Genomic DNA, 22,130 nt, shown 5'->3' with positions numbered 1-22,130 from the left:
GCGCAGAACCAATTTGTAGTGTCATTCGTTTTCATGACAAACATATATTCAAGTCTGTGCTTGCTTGGTGATCATCTCAATTCAGATTCAATCTGTATCATTTTCAGGAGCCATAAAACTTTATCCTGTCTTACCGATCAGATACTTGTATTGAATACGTACAGTACTCATAGTCTGTTCAATTTCCAAATATCATCCATAAGTTCTCGCCATGTTAACCATATTCAATCAGTATTATACCAACATCTGAAGCAACCCACCCTATACTTGAACTGCGTTCTCGAGTAGCATTTGTTCTCATCGCACCAAGACCAAAAGCTACAAATAAGAAAGATGCATCCAGAACCCAATTACGTAGAGTTATAATTTGATCTCTCGTGCTTCTAGATTTACATGCATAGTACATGCAGATGTTGCCCTGCTTTCCGGTTATTGCCCAGAAATGGCTTCCTCCCTAACACTAAATTCATAACTGAGCCTGCACCCTAACGCCTTATACACCCAAATGCCGACCTTGGCCAGGATATGACGCGCCGTTGAAATGTTTGATAATGTGTAATGATCTGTGAAGTTTCCGATGACGCACACCTAAAACGTGCTGGAGAGTATGTGTCTACCTCCGCTGTCCAGCAAACGTAGCACGGAGAGCCAAAATTTGTTGCCTCTCTGCCTCAGGAAGCATGTCAATTTGGGACTGAGGAAGCTCCATAACTGCGCGCATCAAGGCATCAGGATCCTGCGCAGCTTGTGCGGGAGCCGCGACAGGAGCAGCAGCATAGGGCTGAGGTGGTGCCTGATAAGGCATGGTAGCAACAGGAGGAGTGTTACTCGCAACAGGGTAGTTAGGCATGGGCGCAGGAGGGAACGCGGCGGGGGGAGCTCCAGGCTCAACGACAGACTGGATGGCTTCGGGAGAAACGAGCCCCATGAGGAGAAGAGCCTGGAACACAGCGTAGGCCAGCTGAGGCGCTTGTTGGAGGAGTTCGGTGGCGCGCTGCGGTTCGCTACTGGCAAGTGTCTTCATCTGGGAGAGAATATCGAGGAGTTGAGGAGGAGGGAGGGTTTCGAGCGTTCGTGAAATAGCATCAGCGCAAGAGACACCGTGAGGAAGCTCCTTTCCAGCAGGCAGAGGAGGAAGAGTGCTTGGCTGAGCACTGTAGCTGGGAACTGCGCCATTGGAGACGTGCGGATTGTAGTTAGACATGCCTGGGTCCTTGTCGTCATCGCTACTCTTTTGGTCGTTACTAAAATCGACGCGAAGCTTTCGGCCCATGATCTCGAAATCGTTCAGGTTGCGCACAGCGGACGAGGCGGAATCTGCATGACTGAGTCAGAGAAATTAAGTCTTTGAGGGCTACTATCATCCATACCGGTATCTGGATAGTCTGCGAAGCCGAATCCTTTAGGTCGTCCAGTCTCGGGATCATACACAAGACGGAATCGCTCGACTTTGCCTGCGCTGCTGAAAATGTCGGTGATTTGCTCTTCGGTCAAGCCTGGAATAAGTGTGAGATGCGATGCGATGCGACTACCAACCATGGCAAATGTGGTCGAACTCACCATAGGGAATATTGCCGACAAAGACGACGCGAGAGGGTGGTCTTGTCGACATATTGAAGTTTCTGTGATGCGAGCGTATTTGGAAGAAGAAAGAGAACTACAAGAGTCAAAGAATCAAACAATTTTGGTCAAGGTCAATTTTCATGTATCACAAAGTGAAGATAAGAAGAGACGGCCCAAGATGTAATGCAATGCCAAAGTCTGGGAGAAGTTATTGAATTTCTCAGCCTTGCCAATGAACAAAGGTTAGGCTGATGGGCAAACCTAGAGCTTCGGTGGAGACGATCTGTTGACCATTCAAAACACAGAGTCATTTGGGTCTCTGTTCCAAACTTACAGGCCCCAGAAGCCCCGAGTCAAACCCGCCCTGGCTTAGTGCGCAAATAGAGGATACTAGACCCTGCAAAGCGCCCCCCCCCGGAGCTACGTTTTACAAGAGGACGTCAGCCGCAGTAGGAAAAAGGTGGCCTTTTTGGATTTGGGGAAAACAACTGGACAACTTGTACTGTAATTCTGTTCTCGCATTTGCTTGGTGTTTCTTTTTCTTTGAATTGTCCGGATCCTCGAGTGCCAGGTGCAGACCCGCAATCAATAGCGAGAAACTCCAGTCAATGCTGCCTCTCCTTTTTGATAGCTGATTCTTTTGTTACATTCTCGTTACTCTATCTCGCCATCAACCCTCTCCTTTTTGATTGGCGCCTCAGCTACGGATACCCTCGACTTACAACCACAACTGCGCTGGCTTTCTTTGTCGCAAGTAGATCATTATGCCGCCGAAATCGAGATTCACAAGGCTCGATGCCTTTACCAAGACGGTCGATGAGGCAAGAATCAGAACGACAAGTGGTGGTATCGTCACTATCGTGTCGCTACTAGTGGTCTTGTTCCTGTCATGGGGTGAATGGGCAGAATATCGACGCATTGAAATACACCCGGAGCTCATTGTGGACAAGGGAAGAGGTAGGAAAGCCTTTGCTATTCCTAGGAATAAAGCGCAACTTCCGCTCGAATGCTGACATACTGTGGCTCACAGGAGAGCGCATGGAGATTCACTTAAATATCACATTCCCCAAGATGCCCTGCGAGCTCTTGACTCTTGACGTTATGGATGTATCTGGCGAACAGCAACACGGAGTCATGCACGGAGTGAACAAGGTCCGCCTCCAGCCTGCTAATCAAGGCGGTGCCGTTATCGACATTAAGTCCCTTGCCCTACACGACGAGTCCGCTGACCATCTCGATCCCTCATACTGTGGTGGCTGTTACGGCGCTCAGCCTCCTGCCAATGCTCGAAAGGCTGGGTGCTGCCAGACTTGCGACGAAGTCCGTGAAGCCTATGCGCAGTCCTCGTGGGCCTTTGGCCGTGGCGAGGGTGTTGAGCAGTGCGAGAGAGAACACTATGGCGAGAAGCTGGATGCCCAGCGCGAGGAGGGATGCCGTATCGAGGGTGGTCTGCGTGTGAACAAGGTCATTGGTAACTTCCACTTTGCTCCCGGCCGAAGCTTTAGCAGCGGTAACATGCACGTCCACGACTTGAAGAACTACTGGGATGTCCCTAAGGGCAAGTCGCACGACTTCACTCACTATATCCACTCTCTCCGCTTCGGACCTCAACTGCCCGACAACATTGCCAAGAAGGTTGGCACCAAGAGCTCGCTTTGGACCAACCACCACCAGAACCCCCTCGACAACACGCGCCAGGAGATCCACGACCCCAACTTCAACTTTATGTACTTCGTCAAGATCGTGCCTACCTCCTACCTTCCTCTCGGCTGGGATAGCAAGGGTATCAAGATTGCTGGTCTCTTGCAGGACGACAACGCTGGCCTTGGAGCCTATGGTTACTCTGAAGATGGCAGCGTTGAGACTCACCAGTACTCTGTGACTAGCCATAAGAGAAGTCTGGCGGGTGGTAACGATGCCGCTGAGGGCCACGCAGAGCGTCAGCACACCAGTGGTGGTATTCCTGGCGTATTCTTTTCCTACGTAAGTACATGTATCCTGACACGAAGCAATTCTTGAAGCTAACATCTGTCTAGGATATCTCGCCCATGAAGGTCGTTAACCGTGAGGAGAAGGCCAAGACCTTCAGTGGTTTCCTGGCCGGACTTTGCGCTATCGTTGGTGGAACCCTGACTGTTGCTGCAGCTGTGGATCGAGGACTGTTTGAAGGTGCGGCCCGTATCAAGAAGATGCGAACCAAGGACCAGTGAAAGGGAAATTAGCCCGTTTATGTCTACAATGCGAGATCAGCTCGGTTTGGCGGATGGGCTTTGACGGAGGTGTCCATTGGTGGGAGCAGTTGTATGTAGATATTGCAAAAGTCCAGTGCTATATGCGTTGGCGGGTAGGCGTTCTGGAATAGTTGGGATTTGAGCAGCGCTGTAAAGAACATGAGACTGCGAATTGAATATACTTGAGATTCATGCACGAAATGTTGATCGAGTTCATTTGAAGAATGGTTTGACGTAGAATGAACCTAAGGATGTCTCATGAGGCGGCTAAAAACCAAACTCGCTTCTATCCCTAGTTTCAACGGCCACTACGAGGGAGGATTGATTGAGATCTGCAAACTCACAAGCATGGGACGTGGGGGAGTGTGGGAATTTCTTGAGCTTGTCTTTTGAATTTACTCCGTACTGCCAGGGGACCGTGGAAACCGTACCCATGGAGTCGATCTTTGCTGACTTTGTACCTGACAAGAAGGACGAGCACGGAGATTAGTGATGAGATAGAGATGACTGTACGTAAGCATGTAAACCGAATGGTTTTCGCTAATGGTTTGCTGCTCTATCTGACGCAAAGACTCAACCAGGGATCCATGATGTTGTCGTAGCGAGAAGCGGCAGTCAGAAAGGCGAATGTTGATCCCGAAGGGGGTGTCTGGTTGGTCTTTGATGCAAAGAAGCAACATTATAACAAATGAGATACGGGCTGCTCTAACCACTTACATGTGGACGTTGTATGATGATATAACGTTCAAAACGCCAGCTTGACTAGTTCAAAAGGGCTGCAGAGAGTACCAATGCATTGATTGGCTCTCTAGTTTAGCACAGTGATCATCTCAAAAACTCAATCTCAAATCAAGTCAACTTCGTATTGCTTTGGCCTGTTCATATCGACATATCGTCTTACAGTTGAGCCTCTTAAAGAGGTCAGTACAGTTATGAAACCCAACACCACTATAAATACTGACATGAGCAGTCATGGCAGTGGTGAAACGGTAGCCACATGCAGCAATGAGAATCGAGTTGTGATACGATTCCACTGTTAGCTTCCTGCGTCACTCACTGCAAGTGCCCTTGCATGGATGTTGTCTGCAGAAAGGTTCGTGATACGCAGATGACTCAGTTGTGACGTCTCCATCCAGCCAGTGGGTGGAGTGAAAATTATTTTATATTTGCGTACGCCTCATCTAAATACGCGTCAGATGTTTAGTCTACTGTTACTGATTGAGATTGAGGCTTGATTCATATGAGAGATAGACTAGATGAACACGCGTGCAATTTGCCTTGGTACCAGTCCAGTCCTGGTTTGCCGAGTTGCTTCATTAGCGCGACACATGGGTTGCTAAAAAAAAACACCCGTGGCGAAGAAATACTCGTGCCCAGGTACGAAAAGGTGGAGGCTTATTAACGAGTCGTCGACTCGCGTCTCTTGAATCTGGATCCATTTTGGATGGACAACAATCGTCGTCTAGACCATTTCAAATGGGTCATAGGGAGGAAATAGAGCATTCGGTAAAGGAGTCCTGGTTTATTTAGTTAATGGGATCGCAATTGCAAAGGGGGCACTGAAGAGGCGCGGTCGACCCAGCCCGGGCTCGACTTGTAAACACCACGCTAAAAGGTCTTTGATTTGTTTCTACTGGGAGCCTGTGAGGCTGAGGATGACTTGGGATGACATTGGCGATACGCTAAGCATTGGAGGATATGTTGATATGTATGTCAATGTGGTTGTTGGCTTGTGATTATATTCGTTGATGGTGAGGGAGGGGATCATAATCCGTAACATCTGTATGGACGAGACGTAAGATTACGATGAAATATGAATCTCGTTCAACTATAGCACACCTCATGCACAAATGGACAAGTATAGCAAGTACCCCAGACCTAGCATTGTGGCTGCAACAGAATTGGTCCCTGGCTGGCACCAGAACCCGGAAGCGGCTTGAAGTTGGTGGGGTCTTGAAAGCCGGCCCCTGGCTGGTGTCTCATTGTTGCATTGCTAGAAGCAATGGCTTTTTGTCTTGTTGTTTTGAAACCTTTGGGAGGTGAAGATAAAGCAATAATTAAGGTATTCGACAACGGACTTTGTCAGACGCTAGGGACATTGAGTTTATCTACCAGATACATACTCTATCAAAGACACAGTCTGGCAGTACCTTGTGTCTACTATAGATTCCCTGCTCATGCAACTATAAACGTCCCTTATCATCATTGCTGCTGTGTTACCACGGTTGCTGGTCGTTTCCTCGAAAGCAGCGAGATTAAAGATGCATGTGGGCAACTTTAGCATGAGACTTAATAGCTGCCTTTCCGAGTAAAGTAAGGCAGCATCTGTCTAATTTACCGGACTCTTCAACGCAAACACGGACCATCCCTTGTTGGTGTATCTTACCTACCTCGAAGAGGGTTGTGTCTCCGTCTTGGGTGGGTTCGTTCCCGTCAAGACGAAAATGAAGCATTGCTCAATTCTAGATAGGCTTGCCTACTAGTTGTGGACTCAGAGTCAATAGTGAACGCCCCTTTTGGTCATGAGGTGGCCCGTCTTGGACAAGTTTAGTTTCGGAGGAATTGAGTTGTGTACGTTAATAAAGCGGGGGAGAATATCAGATCAGTGTCATGGTGCCATCAAGACTGCTCGTATTTGAGGCTCTAGACAATTGATACGATGTTGCGGCTGAGGAGACAACTGTCTCGAGCATAGGCTAGACAGGCTAGGGCTTCCTTATCAAGTGGCGAGAGGGAGGGGCTTTGCTCTGGGCTCTACGAGCGAGATATACAATAGATTCATCCCGTGAGATCAGATTGGATCGTGTTGAGGAGGCATGGGTGTGGTGTGGTATCTGCAGGTAGGTAGTTTAAGGGGTCATCCACCCATGTGGATGGGCCTTGCACAAGGCTTCACATTGTGCAACTCAATGCCCTCATATCTTCACGAACCAGACATCATAGTCACACAGCGCCCCAACATCTTCCTGCAGTGCTTTGTTCCCAATTCTGTAATCATGTCTTTTGGAGTGTCGCACAGCCCAACGCCTCTTGCTTCCCTTGGACCTCTGACTCTCTCCACCTTCTTATGGATGGATCCATCAGAAAAGAGACGGGTTCCATCCTTGATCCATCCATGTCTTCTTCTATCGCTCCACCCTTTCTTCCATCAAATCCTGACTGTCTTTGCACTGGAACCAATACCTAATAAAGCTGCACAGGGAACGTAAATTAGTGCCTTGTCTTGGTGCTTGGGGGCCGGGCTATGGGTGGTCATGTACCGTTCCTTTACATCCATGGGGGCCTAGCTAATGGATGTCTTTCCCGCATCGTACTTTAATTAGGACATTAGGTCGGGTAGATTAGTAGCTCTCAGGCCCCTTCACCTTAAACCTCCACTACCTCCCATCCAACTCTACACACCACCCGGTACTGTACATACCTCTCGTCCAAGACAACTTAGCCCTGTGACGCCGCCATTGTTCGCTGCTACATACATACGTATTGTTTGAATTGTCATTCACGTACACGCACTCGCCGCTCTTTTCTTTCTTGCTTTCTTTCTTCTTTTCAATTCTTCTTTTGATTTCATTCAGACTGTTTGTGGCTTTGCTCTTTCGATTTCCGAGCCTCCATAGATCAACGTCATTCAGTGTCGTCCATCACCCCACGAGAATCACCAACAACGCCCATTGAAGCCGAATAGCACAGTACCCTGAATACACGCCACGGCACCGCGTCGCATTACCATCGACCTCACAGCGCCTCTCTTTCCAACCGACGACTTCATCTGGTCTTCTGGCTCTTTGCTTGTTTCAACTTTGTTCCAGCGACCATCTCCGTATCACAATTCGCATAGCGCGGCCCGCGCAAGGTCCCTCTCCGACGCCGATCCCTCCTTGGCTACTACCTCTCGCCCTCGACTCGCCGTCATTCTTGACGTCTGTTAAACATCACACATTATTTGCTTTCTTCCACCAAGACCGATAGCAGGCCTCCGTTTTGCACTGTACTTTATGCTCTCGCGCAACATACTGGCTTAGACAATCGCTTCTTCGATTCATAGGGATTTGCGACAGCTTGTTCACTTTCACATAAACTCAGCGCGGCAATCCTTCGACCTCCCCCGACTGTGCAGATTTCGAGCGCTCTGGAACTATACCGAAACGACTGTCGTCTTGTATTCGCATCTGCAGTGCATCTTGGCCTCCAAGTTCATGGTCTGCATGGAAACACACCTCCATAGCTAGACTTTTATTCTAAAGCGACCACCATGTCGTCACGTCCGTCTCTACTGGACTTGCGGTCGGATTCTTCGAACTCCAACCTTTCTACAGTCTCTAAACCCTTGCGCTCACCTCGCCTCCATGTTGCTGGCGAGGTTCCTCCTGAGCTGTCCCCCTTGGACGCTTTCGCCATGCAGAGTCGCCTACTCGCAAGGCAATTGCAAGAAAGCGCCAAAGAGGGCAACCGAATGAGTCGCCTTCCTCCTCTAACTGTTGAGAGCCCATTAATCGTTCAGGGCCGCTCTGAGTACTTTCGCTCGTTGTCACAAGATTCAGGCTCCGAGGCCGGTGATCACCCTCCTCTGCGCCCTAGTTCTGGTCTCGCGGTAAGGACAGAGGTGGAGGATGCCTTTAGCGATGACGCCGAGCGCCCTGTGTCTATGCATCCACGAATGAGCCGAATACCGCCTACTCCCGATGAAGAGGTACCCGCAGTGCCTCCACGAGCTCCGTCTAGAGGACGGGTGTTGGATCATATTGATGAGACTGGCTCATTTTTCGGCGCCAGGAGGGAACGATCGCCCTCGCCGTTACATAGTGATACGCAGTCCCAGTTTGACAAGCGAGTTGAATCATCTCCGTCTCGGAAAGATGATGCTGCCTCGCTACTTTCTGCCCGACGACCAAGCGGCTCGATCAGCGAATCAGTCACCGGTTCACCAGAAAAGCCCAAGCATTCATATGATGAACTCGGACTGGCGCCACCTCTGACCTCATTTCATCAAAGACGACGTACACCCAGCAATGTCTCATCTCCGGCATTGCCTACCGATGAGGATGGCTCTAGTGGCATGGCGGCTTCGTTTCACTCACTGCCTCCACGGAAGCTATCTTCTGCAAGTGCAATGACCTCCCCTGCGGTGGGCTCTTATCGACGATCGCCTTCCATTGGCTCCGAATCCTCTGCGCTCCCTCGACCGTCCTTCAACTTTTCAAGACCTATGAGCAGGTCTGGCACACCTGGTATGGAGCCACCCTTGAGACAAGCTTCCTCTGATAGCCAGCCTTCGTTCATTTTGGCTGATGAGTCGGTTCATACACCAGTGAGCATGCATAGTGAGGCATTCCTTGAGCAACAGGCCGAAGACCGTGATAAGGGTGCACCGTCCTACATCTATTCCAAATTCTCACTCCCGAGAGGCAAGGCCATTCAACGCGCGGAACCAGATGAAAATAATCCACAGGCTTCCTTCCATTGGGAACAACCCATGGTGCCCCCAAGCGACGTCCACCGATTTGAGAATGCCCCTCCGCCGTCACCTCCCACTCGACCTACAAGCTCCTCCGCCAATACTGTTCCAGACGATTCCCTGGCGTCGGGTAGCTCAATGCCGAAGGCATCGATCGAGCTGAGAAAGGTTCAATCGGAAACGACACCGCCACCGATGCCCCAGCTATCTCCAACTGCAAGCAGACCATCAGTTGAGGAGCCGCGTGCATCAGAGGATGCGCCTAGAGGCCGAGGTCGAACGCCTGTGTCAATAGCCACCAGTGACACAGCAAGCACGATCAAACCGCCCCCAACCGCTCGCTCGACAGCACCTACAGCATTGGAAATGAGTGCAGAAGAACACTTGGCGAAGGGTATCGCATGTCATGAAAGTGGGGATCTGAAAGAATCCACATACCACCTCAGATATGCAGCACGTCTAGGCGACCCGACCGCTATGCTTCTCTATGCGCTTGCCTGTCGTCATGGATGGGGTATGCGTGCTAATCAGAAAGAGGGCGTGGAATGGCTTAGAAAGGCCGCGGAATGCGCTAGTGTCGAGATCGCGGATGATGAGAGTCATGTAAAGGAGGGCAAGCATGTTGACGTTGTGGAACGAAGAACTCGAAAAGCCCAATTTGCTCTGAGCATTTACGAATTGGGAGTGAGTCACATGAATGGCTGGGGTATTGAGCAGGACAAGTCACTGGCTCTCCGTTGCTTCGAGATCGCTGGTAGTAGGTCTCCCAGATGAACCATTAACAGCCAATTGCTAACCAAGACCTTAGACTGGGGCGATGTCGATGCGCTGGCTGAAGCTGGCTTCTGCTATGCACAGGGTATTGGATGTAAGAAGAATCTGAAGAAGAGCGCCAAATTCTATCGCATGGCTGAAGCCAAGGGTATGAGCATGGTTGGGAATAGCTGGTAAGTCTCGACATCCAGGGCATATAACCTGCAATCCACCCTCGTGCTCACTAACATTCAACAGGATTCACAAGGCCAAATACGATGACGACGGCGAGTCAACCGCGTCCAAGAAAGACAAAAAGAAGGCCCGCAGCAAATCTCGAACCAGAACCATGTTTGGACTGAAGTGAGCTCACGAGCCGCTCCAGTGACACGCCTACTATGATAATGATGACATCTTCGACATACCCATTTTAATCGGAGTTTTTACTGGTTTTCCATTGCATTGGGGGTTTCATGGGATTTAGGAGGAATATTCTTGTGCTCCCTGTAACGTCTGCCCAGGGCTGGACCTGGGCCAGGTGAAGGAACTAGATTCAGTTCCGTGTTCAGCGTCAGATTCTAGATGAGGATTTTTAGTGAACATACCCCGATGAAAGGGTGATATGAATTATTATGCCTACTGCAGGCACAGCAAAGACACCGCTACTTGAATTGTAGTACGATGGTTGTCTATTCTATTCAACACGTTCTTGGACATTGCATCTCATATCCAGGGACTGGCGAAAAGCAGAGGCACTCAAGTCAGACAAAATCTTGCCTTTTCTTTTCTTTTCTTTTCTTTTCTTTTTTTTAAAAAATTAATTGCATTCGAAATATTGTATTGAGCTGTACTGGCATCATCAGTCACAACCCTGCCTGCCACAGATGATGGCCTGTTCAGTGACCCAGTGTGTAGTGTACTGGGATTGCGTGTTGTTACATGCCGTGGTCTACCTCATCTAAAGTTCCGGTAGGATCTCTATTTAGCTGTCAACATCCATCTTCTCCTCCACGGGTACGTCTTCCACGCTAATGTACCGCTTGATCTCGTCCCTCTTGATGATCTTTTCGTTCAGCACCGCCGTCGTGCCCTTGGGGAAACGGTAACTCTGAAGCTTGGGCTCCTTCTCGTTGGGCTTGATGTAGTTTCTCTTGAGTGTTGTCTTGTCCTTGGTGATGATAGCCACGTCCACGTTTGAACCCGAGCCCAGATCGTTCCAGACACCAGCAAGAATGGCGTCGCTCGCCAGCTTCACGGCTTCCTCCTGGTTAAGATCGGGCTTCCACTGCGTCTCAAAGACACTCATAGCTGCCAAGCTACCACTGCCCATGGTAACATAGGGAAGCTTATCTGTGCTGCCGTGAGCGTGGACAGTGAAGAGGTGGGTGCCAGTAGGGTCGACGCCAGCAACGACCAGGTAGGCACCGATGTGGCCCTGGTAGCGGAAGAGGTGTTGCTTCAGGAGGGTCATGCAAGTGACGACGCGGGGCTTGCGACCTGTGGATAGGGAGTGCAGCTCGAGTTGAGAAGAGATGAGGGCGGTGGTGAACTCTGTGTCAGCGGCGGTACCGGCGCCAGCGCACCAAATCTGAGGAGAGATGTAGTGAAGCTTCTCGCAGTTCTTGTCGGCGACAATGGGACCGGATGTGGCTCGAGTATCGGCAGCAATCTAATGGAAAGGGTGTCAGTACTGAGCTCTTGGTGGGATGGCGGTAGCTCCATTCAATGTCCGAAGACCGGTACTTGAGACAGCAAGGTATCACTTACCACAACACCACCATCAAATATGCATCCAACAATAGTCGTTCCAGTGCTGGTAGCCTTGGGCAGAGGCACTCCTCGGGCGTGGAGAGCCGCATTGCGGTTGTAGTTTGAGAAGTCGAAGCCTGGCATTTTGAACAACCTATGATTCCCCGGTTGAAAATATCAAGATAGTTGATTTGCCCGAGTGCCTGTAGGATAATGCGGTATCGTGAGAAATGGTAAGATCGCTCGGGGTATCTTTTGCGATGGGGATGTTGCTGGTCGTTGAATTGCGAGACGAGTTGAGGTTAACAAGGCAGAGCTGATGACGAGGCTAAAAGCTGCCTCCAGCAGTTGAGCTTCACTGAGCACCTACAGCAGCATACAGCGGCGCGCTCTGATTGGTCGAACCTAATAGGCACGATAGGCAGACCACGCCCAGGCTGGAGCAGTACCTAACCAGTGGCTCAAACTTTAACACGTGAGGAGGAGTTTGGCAAGAGAATATCAAAGTCAATGAGTTAGTCGGGCAGTTTCGACTTGATATGAAGCTTCGTATCTAACCTAAACTCAAAACATCCCCAACTCTTAGAGGTATCATCTAAAATCATCAGCAACTGAATTTCTAAGTCTTCTGCGCCTCTAGGTGCATCAATCGGCCAATCACTATCTGTCAAAGCACGTCCCCCAGCCTACCACTGCCTGGGCCAAAGCTCCCCCCGGTCGCCCCAGCCCACTCCTATGCTGAAGGCAAATTTATGAACTTCAGGTCCTCTCTCCAAGGCCGGCTACTCTGCTACAGTCATGGCTTTCAGCTTTGGCAATTCAGGAAACGCCATGCTCGGGAGTACGGCAGGAGCAGGAGGACTGACTACAGGCCCTGATCTGGAGACAATTCAGACAGAGGTGAGTGCGCTATTCTTCTAACTTGATGGTTTCATTTCATAGTCTTGTTTGTTTTGTTGACTTCATGGACGTGATGCTAACCACTCCCAATCTGTTCAGGACCTCGGTTTTCTCTCTATCGCCGGCGACGCCAAGGTTCGCCTTACATCCACGTGGTCATCTCTTCCATCTTCTACCGCGTCGCTTCTCAGCGTCGCTTCGCGCAAAGGTCTTGTCGCTGCTGCTGGACCCGACCAAGTTGTCATCGCCACAACCGAATCGGTGCGAAAAGCTTTCGAAAAGCCCAAAGATGGCGACTCAGATATTCGCGAGTTCGAGCCTCAGCTCAAGATCCCTATGCCGATGCGAGTTTCGCAATTATCATTTACTGCGGACGAAAACTATTTAATCCTTTCCGCCGAATCTGGCGGCGGCTTGGCTGTCTATGAGGTTCAGAGTCTGTTATCGGGATCAACAAACTCGGCTTTCGAGCTATCAACGAACGGTGAAACCCTGAGAGCCATGATCCCGAACCCTACCCCTGAGAAGGCGGAGCTTTGCGCTATCGTAACGAACAACGGTAACTTGCACATGGCAAACCTGAAAGAACGGCAAATCAGCAGCGTTCTTAAAAACCAAGTTAGCTGTGTTAGCTGGAGCTCCAAAGGCAAGCAACTATGCGCTGGTCTGGGTGATGGCACAATTTTCCAGATGACTCCAGAAGGAGAAGGGAAAGGAGAGATCCCTAAGCCGCCGAGCGTGGGTGACTTTCATGGTACGTAACTGCAAGGTTTCGTTTAACGTCAAGTTTGGCTAACATCATCTCAGTATCATCTCTTACCTGGCTCGAGAACCACCTGTTCTTGTCCATCCATACTTCAAATAACGAATCACCGCCGACCTCTATCTACCATATCATTACGCGCCAACCACCATCATCTTTCAACTTTCAGAAGCTTACCGATCCTGTCGAGCCGTTTGGATCAGACAAGACACCACATCACTCGATTCTGCGACTCCGAGACTTTCCACCAGCTCTCCAAGATATGCTCATTGTCGCTTCTACCGCAGCCTCGGAAATGGGCGTTTTGAGCCGTTCCAAGACACCTTTGGCTACAGACAAGCCTGCAGATGCTATCACTGGAGTGTTCACGACGACAGAGTTCTTGGATGATACCAAGAGACCAACATTGCCAATGACTGACTCCATGGATGATTCCACTCCGATTGGTGTAGCTCTCGATCTTTCCGGCAAGGACAAGGTCTACAAGCCCATTCCATCGGACGTCGAACTGGAAGAATCGCCAGGTCCACTGCCTGGGTTCTGGGTACTCACACATGAGGGTGTTCTCTGCGCTTGGTGGGTAGTCTATAACGACTCTATCAGACAGGGTACCTCGTATCCTCACTTGGCTGCGGTTGAGGGCACATCAGCGCCGACACCAGCTCCAGCAACCCAAGCCGGTCCTGCAGCTTCGGCATCGCCCTTTTCCAATCCTACCCCTTCCGCGTTTGGCTCGGCTTCGCAGCTTGGACAGAAGTCATCTCCATGGGGTGGTGCTAACACCGGTTCTGCTGCTCCTAGCACAGGGGGCGCCGTGTTTGGTTCAAGCGGCTTCAGCAATACTGCAGCCACCTCTGCTCCGGCATTCGGCAAGCCTAGTTCCATCGGCTTTGGGCAATCGTCCCAGCTAGGTGCGAAGAGCTCTCCTTGGGCATCAGCATCAGGTGGAGCGTCAGCTGTAACTCCTGCTTTTGGACAGTCAGGATTTTCGAGCTTCGCAAACAACAGCAATACCAGTCCTTTTGGCAAGGCGGCGTCCAATTCTCCATCAAGTGCTCCTGCATCGGGGGGCTTTGCTGGCTTCACCGGCAAGAGTGGTTTTGCTTCTGTGAATAACAATAATAGTGGTAGCGTATTTGGCAGCGGCAGTCAATCCGCTGCCAATCCTTTCGGGTCCACCTCAAATACCGAAACAGCTTTCCCGGCCAAATCTGAACAATCTTCTGGCAGTCCTTTTGGGTCTACCCCTTTCAAGCTCCAGAGCTCCTTCAAGCCTGATGGATCTGCCAAGGACGACGCAGCTAAACCCGGCGGTTCTCTGTTTGGTAGCAACTTTGGATCAGCCCTTACCGATTTGACTAACAAACCTGAAGTTACGACGCCAACACCCAGGGATGAGGAAATGGACACTGCGGGAGCAACGGAGGAGACCCCCCAAGCAAAACCCAAGGACTCATTATTCCCTGCGCAACAAAGCCCCGAGTCCACAACGCCAACTACAACACCTGCGCCATCTAAGTTCGGTTTTGCAACATCGCCAGCCCCCCAGACATCAACTTTTGGACAACCATCGAAGTTTGGCTCCATTGGTGGTGGGCTTTTTGGAAACAAGTCGGAGACACCGAAACCCAGTGGCGGTCTTTTTGGATCCCCCTCGAGTACCCCTAAGCCAAGCGGAGGGCTGTTCAGTTCAACCTCTGCGACACCCAAGGCTGGTGGAACCCTCTTCGGATCGCAGCAGAACACACCAAAGGCCAGTATTTTCGGAGGACAACAGAAGCCAAGCGGTTACACAGGAATCTTTGGGCAGAAGTCGGAGCCGTCTAAGGCTAAGAGCCCTGAGGCCGAGAACCCTAAAATCAAGGTAGAAGAAGATGACGCCCCGCTGCCTCCGGATACGACCAGCAAGGCCAGCTTTGCTGTTGGTGAATCGTCTTCCTCATCAGCGGCATCCAAGACTGAAGCCGCTCCTCTGCCCCCAGACTTCATACCCAAACCTAAGTCTTCCTCGTCTGCTGCCAAAGCAGCTGAGGCCTCTGATGCCCCACTGCCGCCAGACTTTGTTAATGTATCCAAACCGACAGACAAGGAATCGGCTGCCTCTGCTGCCCCCCTGCCATCTGAACCAATCATTTCTACAAAACCAAGATCCGTTTTTGACAAACCAGATGGTACTCCAAAGGCACCCTCGAGCCTTTTCCCCGCTGTCGCCGGACCCCCTTCGGACGATAGTGATGATCTGGATGACGAAGACGACGACGAAGAGGAAGACGATGGAGAGGAAGGAGAGGAAGGAGAGGAAGGAGATGATGACGGGTCCGAGGGCAGTGGTATCGATGTTGCCAAGGATCTGAGTCCGACAGTCAGCAACCTCACTCCCGGATATACACCTCAAAGCTCATTTGGTGGACCTGGCGGGCATGCTCTTGGAAGCCCCCGAACAAATCAAGAAGGCTCACGGCCTTTGTTTGGCGAACTCAGCCGCAATGCCCCCGTGTTCCCACGACCTAACGCGACCAGCCCCCGCTCCCCGAGTCCGGTTCGGGGGGCAGTGCCGAATAGGGTCCTCAGGTCAGAGAACATGAGATCTGTGAGTGCCCCAGGAATTGCCTCGCATCTCCTCGGGCATAGACAGTCTCAAATGGGTGCTTCCATAACCAGCAGAGACGTTGGCTCGTCAGAAGACCCATTTGTAGCCCAGCATCGTAAATTAAAGGCCAAACAGGAGGCTGCAGAAACCCAGCCATTAGTTGACGAGGATGATGATGAGGTTCAGAAGCTTCTGGCATCAGACGTGGAAGGAAGTTTGACCCTGGATGAGTTCATTGCCCATTCGAACGTCGCTCCGCCTGCTAAGGAAAGCATTCCAAGCCAAGTCGAAGCAGTCTATCGTGATATTAATTCGATGATTGATACACTCGGTCTCAATGCGCGAACTGTCAAGTCATTCATCAAGGGCCACACGGAGAACTGCAAGCAGGGTGGACGCAGTAAAGAGGATCTTGACGACCCCGAAGACTGGGTTCTTTGCGAGATTGATGAATTGGGGAACATCTTGGACAATGAACTGTACAATGATCTTGAGGACGGGCGGGTTCGTGACTTGGACGCTAAACTCGATGCTTGTCACGAACTTACCAGAGATATGCATCGCCTTCGAGCTAAGCAGGAGGACTTGAAACAAATCCTTATGATCAGAACCGACCCTGATCAGGCTGAAGTGACACGATCTATGCCTCTGAGTGCGGAGCAAGCAACACAGCAGAACGAACTGCGACGCGAGTTCGCCAAGTTTTCGAAGCTCTTGGCTGATGCAGAAGAAGCCTTAACGCTGCTCAAGACAAGAATTGCGTCCGCCTCTGGCGCTTCAGGCAAAGGCAAGGCAAACGTTCCTACGGTTGAGGCGGTCATACGTACTATTGGGAAGATGACGGCGATGGTTGAGAAGCGCAGCGGAGATATCGACGTTCTCGAAAACCAGCTGCGCAAAGTCAATCTCAACTCTACAAGCCGGGAGGGGTCTCCTATGGTGACACCACAGGGAAGGAGGAGCATCATGTTCTCCCCTGAAGGAACCCCCGTTAGAAATTTGCGCCATAGCTTTGCGGGCAGCATGTCTCTGGGTGCATCTGTGCGAGCCACTCCCCCACGCAAGAAACTTAGTGGCTTCAGTCGAGAGGAGAAGGGTGATTTAATGGACAAGAGAACACGTCGGCAAGCGGTATTGGGCAAGCTGAAGAGCAGCGTCGAGAAGAGAGGTGTCAGTGTTTGGAATATGGAGGATATCGAATAATCAAGGACAATGACAGGATGGACATTATCACGGCGAAACAAGACAGAACATGGTGATGAATAGGGCATGGAGCAACCAAGCAACTGTATCTTAGATTTTAAATAGTGTATCAATTGGCCATACCAGCTACCCGGATAGCTAATGTATTTCCCCCCCTGCAGTACATTTTCCCTTTTTGATTCATGACAGTTCTCTGTAGCTAGTTGCATTGTGAGAATTGTAATTCCAACTCAATTAACCCATTTTGTCCACCAAATTACGACCAATTGGTTTACCAAACAAACACCATTTTACTCCTCGGGTATCCTCAGACGTTGAATTTCATGAAGACATATGTTGTGCAAGCATTGAACTGTGGTCAACTCACTCAGGCTGCTGGAGCAGGAGGAGCGGCAGATCGTGGGATGGCAGACTTGGGGTCGGTGGCTGGAGTATTGTTGGAGATATCGCGAGGAATGTTTGATGGGTTAGAGTGAACCCGGCAATGTTCCTTGTTCTTGTGCTCGGGGTGAGGTCGAGGAGTGTAGCTGAGAGGCCACTGTTAGGTGAGGGGAGCCTTGAATGAGAATTGGATCGACATACTTGACGAAGGAGAGCATCCTGAAAGGTTGTTGGTCTGTTGCCGTGTATAAGTGGCAGATGTTGTTGACGGTGCTTTAGTGTATTTCTCAAAAGCCAATTGTTTGCTTTACGACGATGATGATACTAATGATGAATTGGAGAAAAGATGGGAAGCTAACGAGTATTATATAGCTGATCTCTTCTCTGGTCAAATCAACTTACATACATTGCATTACAAACGATTGCTTGGCCGGACCGGTTGTGCTCTGGTGACTGACTGACAGGACCTTTGAATTGCACGTGTGACCGGCATCAACTTTGAGGATAGAGCAGGGGTTCGCCAGGGACTCTGAGTTTGACTGGAGGACATGGGCGCAATACTGACGTCGTACGGGTTGCCCGGACAGGGAAGTGATGGGATCTCTCAGCGGGGGTAGAGCGTGCGCGTGACCCCTGGAACGAGGAGGATGAAGTGCGCTGCAACTGGTCTAGGGGATCCTAGTATATATGATGGATTGGGGACGGGAATCTGGCGATGGACGACGACTGATTGGGTGCGCTGATATGGCCAGAGGCCGGCCCGGTGAATGAGTCTGTTCTATGAACACTTCCCGACTACGGAGTAGCAGGGGCACAATCTCGGCATCCTAGACAAGAGGCAAAAAAGGACTTGTCGAGAGATTCGTCTTATAAGCGAGCTCTCAAGGGCCTATGTCTGGTTGATGCGGCGCAAATGGTCCGAAGTCGCTCATTATCAGACCAAGGTTCTGGTTTTACAAGATAAGACTCATAATTATTTACATGCTCTCAACAATTGCAATGCCCTCCCTCATGAAAGAATCCAACGCAGGCTGTCCTCGTGCAAAGCCACCTCGACTGACATTGTCACTGTTATCAGACCATGTTCTCATAATATTAGGTACGTACCTGCAGCTTCGCAGCCCAAACTCCGGTTCATCGTGAGTGGGGCCCGTGGTCTGAAGCCGACACCCACCGAAGCATGGGTCGGGCACGGTCGGCGGTCTCGGAGACGAGTGGGGAAATCTGCGCCGTCTCTTTTTGCAGGCAAGACTGACAGCCCGGGATCCACTAATTCTTCACCTTGGATTATCCACTTTCTTCACCTTCCACTCACCGAATCTTCACCTCGGAGGGGCTTCAAAAAATTATTGTTTGCTTCGCTCATCACCATCGCACGTTTAAACAATCACCACGCCTACTCACCAGTCTGCATATACATAATACCCACCACCGCAATGGCACCCACACAGCAGGCTGCGTGGAGAAAAGCTCCTACTGCAGAGGAAATTGCCAATCGTCAGGTAAACTTCAATTGAGCAATGCTGAATGCACTATAACCTAACTTTTGCGCCCAGACTGTTGGCATCAACAAGGAAACCGTCACAAACATCACCTCCACTGATTACCCAGGCCATCACCCTGGAGAAGACCTCGCATTCACGCTTGATCGTTTCCGCGATGCGTTTTCCGTAAAATTTCACCAAAACGATCAGTTCCTCGCCTCTTTCTCTCTTGTCGGAATCGACGCTTCGCTCGCAAACGCTTTTCGACGTATTCTACTCTCCGAGATTCCCACCCTCGCTATCGAGAACGTTTATATCGAGAACAACACCTCTGTCATTCAAGACGAGGTTCTCGCGCATCGTCTTGGACTCATCCCATTCAAGGGTGGCCGTGAGGGTCTGCACAACTTCCTCAAGTGGCACAAGAAGCCAGAGGCTGGCGAGGACCCTTATGCCGGCTGCTTCGACTGGAACACGGTCCGCCTCGAGCTTAACGTGACATGCACCGTCAATGAGGATGCTTCGCCCGCTGAGAACGACCCTCTCAAAGCTTACCATAACGCCCACGTTTATGCGCGCGACATCGTCTTCGTCCCTACTGGCAAGCAGGTCGAGTACTTCAGCGGCGAGGACGCCATTGCGCCCACGAACCCAGACATCTTGATCGCCAAGCTGCGACCCCGACAGACCATTAACCTCGCCATGCATATGCACAAGGGAATTGGATCCGATCACGCCAAGTTCTCTCCTGTCGCGACAGCCTCCTACCGTCTCCTACCTACCATTACCATTACCAAGCCTATCTTGGGCGCTGATGCCGAAAAGTTTGCCAAGTGCTTCCCCAAGGGTGTCATCGGCCTCGAAAAGGTTACGGCCGAGGAAGCTGCTCAGGCTGGTAGCGGTTATGAGGGCCAGGAGGGCGAGACCAAGGCCGTGGTCGTTGATGCAATGAAGGATACTGTCAGCCGAGAGGCTCTACGACACAAGGAGTTCGAGGGCAAGGTGAAGCTTGGCCGAAGGCGAGATCATTTTATCTTCTCCATCGAGAGCACAGGGCAGTGGGATAGCGATGAGCTTTTCCTCGAGTCAGTTAAGCACCTCAAGCTCAAGTGCAAGAAGCTTGAGCAGCAAGTTATCAACATGGCGAGGTAGCCAACTACATCGCAAGGATATTTCGGGTCTTGTTTGGCGCAGTATCATAATTTTTGGGTTGATTTGTTTTCTGCGGTCTCTACGGTTAGATAAAAAGGAATGATACCATGACCACATCATAATACTCGTCACCCGTTTCTTCTCTGCCCTCTAAAAAGGATACTCTTCTAGTATTTTTGAGTCGTCATCATATACCTCTCATTTATTAATCCAACGCCTAAAGATGCCCAAAAGCCCGAACGCCCTTTACTGACCACTTGACTGAGAATCAAGAACTTGTCTTAAACTTGAAGTAAAAGTTGAATTCAAGGGGGAACGCAGGATCAGTGACAACAACCTGTTGTCCGTCTTCGAGCCCAAGCTCTGTGAGGGTCTTACTCAGGTTCGGGCGCGTCTGCTCCTCCAAGCCTGGAGGAGATTGCATGTATAGAGTCTTTCCTTCGGCACGGATCGATGGCTTCTTTAATTGCGCTTCAGGGCGAATCGCGAATGAGTCGATTAACTCCTGCAGAGTGGACCTGGGATTGACTTCAAGAGGGCGAGCCTGGCGTCCACAGACAGGGCAGTCGTCCTTCTTCTCATGCTTGAAGGTGTATGTATAGATGCTATCATTGCCAGAGTACATCATATAGTTTGTGTCGAATCCAAGACAAGGGGCAGAGGTTGTCGCGATTTTAAAAGCCTCGTTGCAGCATGCAGCGGCGATGATAGCATTGGTAGATGCAATCGCCGGAATAATGTTCTTGATGGTTCCTTGCGTTAACGAATAAGTGACACCAGGGATGCCAAACTCTTCCGCACGAGTAAGTGCTTTTTGGAATAGCCAGGTTACATGCTCTGGGTCATCCTTATCGAGCTTCGGGAATGGCTTTTCTTGCTCCCAAGCAATAACGTGGGCCCATTCGATGCAGTGCTCGGGTTGTCGTGGGATTGAGGCGATAGTACACAGAGGAACAGCGGCGCGCGGGGCGTGCATATCCAGCTGGCACTCAATGCAGGATGTCATAGATGGGAGGATGACTCTCGCCTGTCCCTTGAAACCTTCAGTGCCACCATCAATGAGGGGCTTTATCGCATCGGGGTCTTCAGCTTCTTCGGCAATAGAAACAAGCATGGCGTTGATCCAACGGCGGGCCTCGATGCTGTCTAGCCCGCAAATTACAAGCTGGAACTGCTTGTAAAACTCCTCGTCGAAGTCCTGGATACGGTTGTTGTGAGCTGTGATGGAGACGCCCTTAACTCTCTTTTGGACGAAATTAGCGGCAACCTCTGCTTTGTATTTGCCAACATCATCTTTTCGGAATAAGAACTGGCGGTTGAGGTTGGAAATATCGATGGTATCTAGAGCAAGATGAGCCAGCGATCTTTAATAGAAAAGACGATTCACAAACCCATGTCTATTACGTGGATGTTCCTGAATCTCGACATGGCAAGATTCTTGAGAATTTCACATCCTAAGCCTCCTGCGCCGCTGTATTATGGCAGTTAGTGAGTTGGACAATTGAGTCTTTCAAGAAAGATGACTGACATGACACTATACAAATTAGTATGGCTTTCATAGGATGTAACATATGTACATCAACACTCACAGAACTTTGAACGTTTCAAACTGCGCCAGAAACTCCGGCGCAGTAGCATCGGGATCGGTATATGGTCCTGCGTTACGGCGGATTTGGTCGAGGTATTTCCTTGCCTTGCGGTCAGTTGTTTGTGGTTTCAAGAGCTTCAACAGCTCCCAGCTAAAAGGTCTTACCATCGCGCGTCTTCGTAGCCGCCGGCAGCTTCCTGAGCCACACTAGCCATATTGAAGATTTTCAATGACTTTGTAGAGGGGCAACAAGCCGAGCGAATGTATGAGCAGGTTCGCAGGGAGATATGTAAGATCAGAGAGTGGTCCGTAGCTTGG

At 50.5% G+C, this 22,130-nt stretch overlaps 8 protein-coding genes across 8 annotated transcripts; 4 read left to right on the top strand and 4 right to left on the bottom strand.

The window, feature by feature from the left end:
* Positions 1–218: 218 nt before the first annotated feature.
* On the bottom strand, positions 219–1,780 carry FOBCDRAFT_3195 (hinge domain of cleavage stimulation factor subunit 2-domain-containing protein). Its single transcript, XM_031181580.3, has 3 exons — positions 1,561–1,780; positions 1,371–1,496; positions 219–1,317 (listed from the first exon to the last, which is right to left on the bottom strand). Exons 1-3 carry the CDS (start codon positions 1,610–1,612, stop codon positions 614–616), a joined length of 882 nt encoding a protein of 293 aa, XP_031042348.1. The 5' UTR covers positions 1,613–1,780; the 3' UTR covers positions 219–613.
* A 207-nt stretch (positions 1,781–1,987) lies between these two features.
* On the top strand, positions 1,988–3,995 carry FOBCDRAFT_211210 (endoplasmic reticulum vesicle transporter-domain-containing protein). The gene is made up of 3 exons (XM_031181578.3): positions 1,988–2,520; positions 2,594–3,546; positions 3,600–3,995. Exons 1-3 carry the CDS (start codon positions 2,328–2,330, stop codon positions 3,771–3,773), a joined length of 1,320 nt encoding a protein of 439 aa, XP_031042346.1. The 5' UTR covers positions 1,988–2,327; the 3' UTR covers positions 3,774–3,995.
* Positions 3,996–7,666: 3,671 nt separating this feature from the next.
* On the top strand, positions 7,667–10,526 carry FOBCDRAFT_3181 (uncharacterized protein). The gene is made up of 3 exons (XM_031181573.3): positions 7,667–10,006; positions 10,058–10,196; positions 10,261–10,526. The coding sequence occupies exons 1-3, from the start codon at positions 8,047–8,049 to the stop codon at positions 10,367–10,369; spliced, it is 2,208 nt and encodes a 735-aa protein (XP_031042341.2). The 5' UTR covers positions 7,667–8,046; the 3' UTR covers positions 10,370–10,526.
* Positions 10,527–10,791: 265 nt separating this feature from the next.
* On the bottom strand, positions 10,792–12,144 carry FOBCDRAFT_211204 (nucleophile aminohydrolase). The gene is made up of 2 exons (XM_031181572.3): positions 11,770–12,144; positions 10,792–11,671 (listed from the first exon to the last, which is right to left on the bottom strand). The coding sequence occupies exons 1-2, from the start codon at positions 11,893–11,895 to the stop codon at positions 10,985–10,987; spliced, it is 813 nt and encodes a 270-aa protein (XP_031042340.1). The 5' UTR covers positions 11,896–12,144; the 3' UTR covers positions 10,792–10,984.
* Positions 12,145–12,348: 204 nt separating this feature from the next.
* Positions 12,349–17,262, top strand: FOBCDRAFT_151727 (uncharacterized protein). Its single transcript, XM_031181571.3, has 3 exons — positions 12,349–12,651; positions 12,751–13,405; positions 13,459–17,262. Exons 1-3 carry the CDS (start codon positions 12,550–12,552, stop codon positions 17,205–17,207), a joined length of 4,506 nt encoding a protein of 1,501 aa, XP_031042339.2. The 5' UTR covers positions 12,349–12,549; the 3' UTR covers positions 17,208–17,262.
* Positions 17,263–17,390: 128 nt separating this feature from the next.
* FOBCDRAFT_3168 (uncharacterized protein) lies at positions 17,391–18,025 on the bottom strand. The gene is made up of 3 exons (XM_054702765.2): positions 17,995–18,025; positions 17,790–17,942; positions 17,391–17,734 (listed from the first exon to the last, which is right to left on the bottom strand). The coding sequence occupies exons 2-3, from the start codon at positions 17,804–17,806 to the stop codon at positions 17,575–17,577; spliced, it is 177 nt and encodes a 58-aa protein (XP_054558740.1). The 5' UTR covers positions 17,807–17,942; positions 17,995–18,025; the 3' UTR covers positions 17,391–17,574.
* Positions 18,026–18,858: 833 nt separating this feature from the next.
* On the top strand, positions 18,859–20,358 carry FOBCDRAFT_3151 (DNA-directed RNA polymerase). The gene is made up of 2 exons (XM_031181568.3): positions 18,859–19,090; positions 19,145–20,358. Exons 1-2 carry the CDS (start codon positions 19,025–19,027, stop codon positions 20,222–20,224), a joined length of 1,146 nt encoding a protein of 381 aa, XP_031042336.2. The 5' UTR covers positions 18,859–19,024; the 3' UTR covers positions 20,225–20,358.
* Positions 20,359–22,123, bottom strand: FOBCDRAFT_3147 (uncharacterized protein). Its single transcript, XM_031181567.3, has 5 exons — positions 21,978–22,123; positions 21,814–21,912; positions 21,753–21,758; positions 21,616–21,695; positions 20,359–21,565 (listed from the first exon to the last, which is right to left on the bottom strand). Exons 1-5 carry the CDS (start codon positions 22,025–22,027, stop codon positions 20,493–20,495), a joined length of 1,308 nt encoding a protein of 435 aa, XP_031042335.2. The 5' UTR covers positions 22,028–22,123; the 3' UTR covers positions 20,359–20,492.
* Positions 22,124–22,130: the final 7 nt, after the last annotated feature.

Source organism: Fusarium oxysporum, chromosome I, assembly GCF_013085055.1.
Source record: "Fusarium oxysporum Fo47 chromosome I, complete sequence".
NCBI lineage: Eukaryota > Fungi > Ascomycota > Sordariomycetes > Hypocreales > Nectriaceae > Fusarium > Fusarium oxysporum.
This window is presented reverse-complemented; position numbering and strand designations above follow the sequence as displayed.

Bases quoted from the DNA above. Each gene is read 5' to 3' on its own strand.
- FOBCDRAFT_3195 (XM_031181580.3), bottom strand. From the start codon at position 1,612: ATGTCGACAAGACCACCCTCTCGCGTCGTCTTTGTCGGCAATATTCCC. The intron at 1,497-1,560 runs GTGAGTTCGACC...CACTTATTCCAG, and splicing joins TGTCGGCAATATTCCCTATG to GCTTGACCGAAGAGCAAATC. The intron at 1,318-1,370 runs GTATGGATGATA...TCAGTCATGCAG, and splicing joins CGCAGACTATCCAGATACCG to ATTCCGCCTCGTCCGCTGTG.
- FOBCDRAFT_211210 (XM_031181578.3), top strand. From the start codon at position 2,328: ATGCCGCCGAAATCGAGATTCACAAGGCTCGATGCCTTTACCAAGACG. The intron at 2,521-2,593 runs GTAGGAAAGCCT...TGTGGCTCACAG, and splicing joins CATTGTGGACAAGGGAAGAG to GAGAGCGCATGGAGATTCAC. The intron at 3,547-3,599 runs GTAAGTACATGT...ACATCTGTCTAG, and splicing joins CTGGCGTATTCTTTTCCTAC to GATATCTCGCCCATGAAGGT.
- FOBCDRAFT_3181 (XM_031181573.3), top strand. From the start codon at position 8,047: ATGTCGTCACGTCCGTCTCTACTGGACTTGCGGTCGGATTCTTCGAAC. The intron at 10,007-10,057 runs GTAGGTCTCCCA...CCAAGACCTTAG, and splicing joins TTGCTTCGAGATCGCTGGTA to ACTGGGGCGATGTCGATGCG. The intron at 10,197-10,260 runs GTAAGTCTCGAC...AACATTCAACAG, and splicing joins AGCATGGTTGGGAATAGCTG to GATTCACAAGGCCAAATACG.
- FOBCDRAFT_211204 (XM_031181572.3), bottom strand. From the start codon at position 11,895: ATGCCAGGCTTCGACTTCTCAAACTACAACCGCAATGCGGCTCTCCAC. The intron at 11,672-11,769 runs GTAAGTGATACC...CCTTTCCATTAG, and splicing joins TATTTGATGGTGGTGTTGTG to ATTGCTGCCGATACTCGAGC.
- FOBCDRAFT_151727 (XM_031181571.3), top strand. From the start codon at position 12,550: ATGGCTTTCAGCTTTGGCAATTCAGGAAACGCCATGCTCGGGAGTACG. The intron at 12,652-12,750 runs GTGAGTGCGCTA...CAATCTGTTCAG, and splicing joins TGGAGACAATTCAGACAGAG to GACCTCGGTTTTCTCTCTAT. The intron at 13,406-13,458 runs GTACGTAACTGC...ACATCATCTCAG, and splicing joins GAGCGTGGGTGACTTTCATG to TATCATCTCTTACCTGGCTC.
- FOBCDRAFT_3151 (XM_031181568.3), top strand. From the start codon at position 19,025: ATGGCACCCACACAGCAGGCTGCGTGGAGAAAAGCTCCTACTGCAGAG. The intron at 19,091-19,144 runs GTAAACTTCAAT...TTTTGCGCCCAG, and splicing joins AGGAAATTGCCAATCGTCAG to ACTGTTGGCATCAACAAGGA.
- FOBCDRAFT_3147 (XM_031181567.3), bottom strand. From the start codon at position 22,027: ATGGCTAGTGTGGCTCAGGAAGCTGCCGGCGGCTACGAAGACGCGCGA. The intron at 21,913-21,977 runs GTAAGACCTTTT...CCGCAAGGCAAG, and splicing joins GGCTACGAAGACGCGCGATG to GAAATACCTCGACCAAATCC. The intron at 21,566-21,615 runs GTTTGTGAATCG...ATCTTGCTCTAG, and splicing joins CATCCACGTAATAGACATGG to ATACCATCGATATTTCCAAC.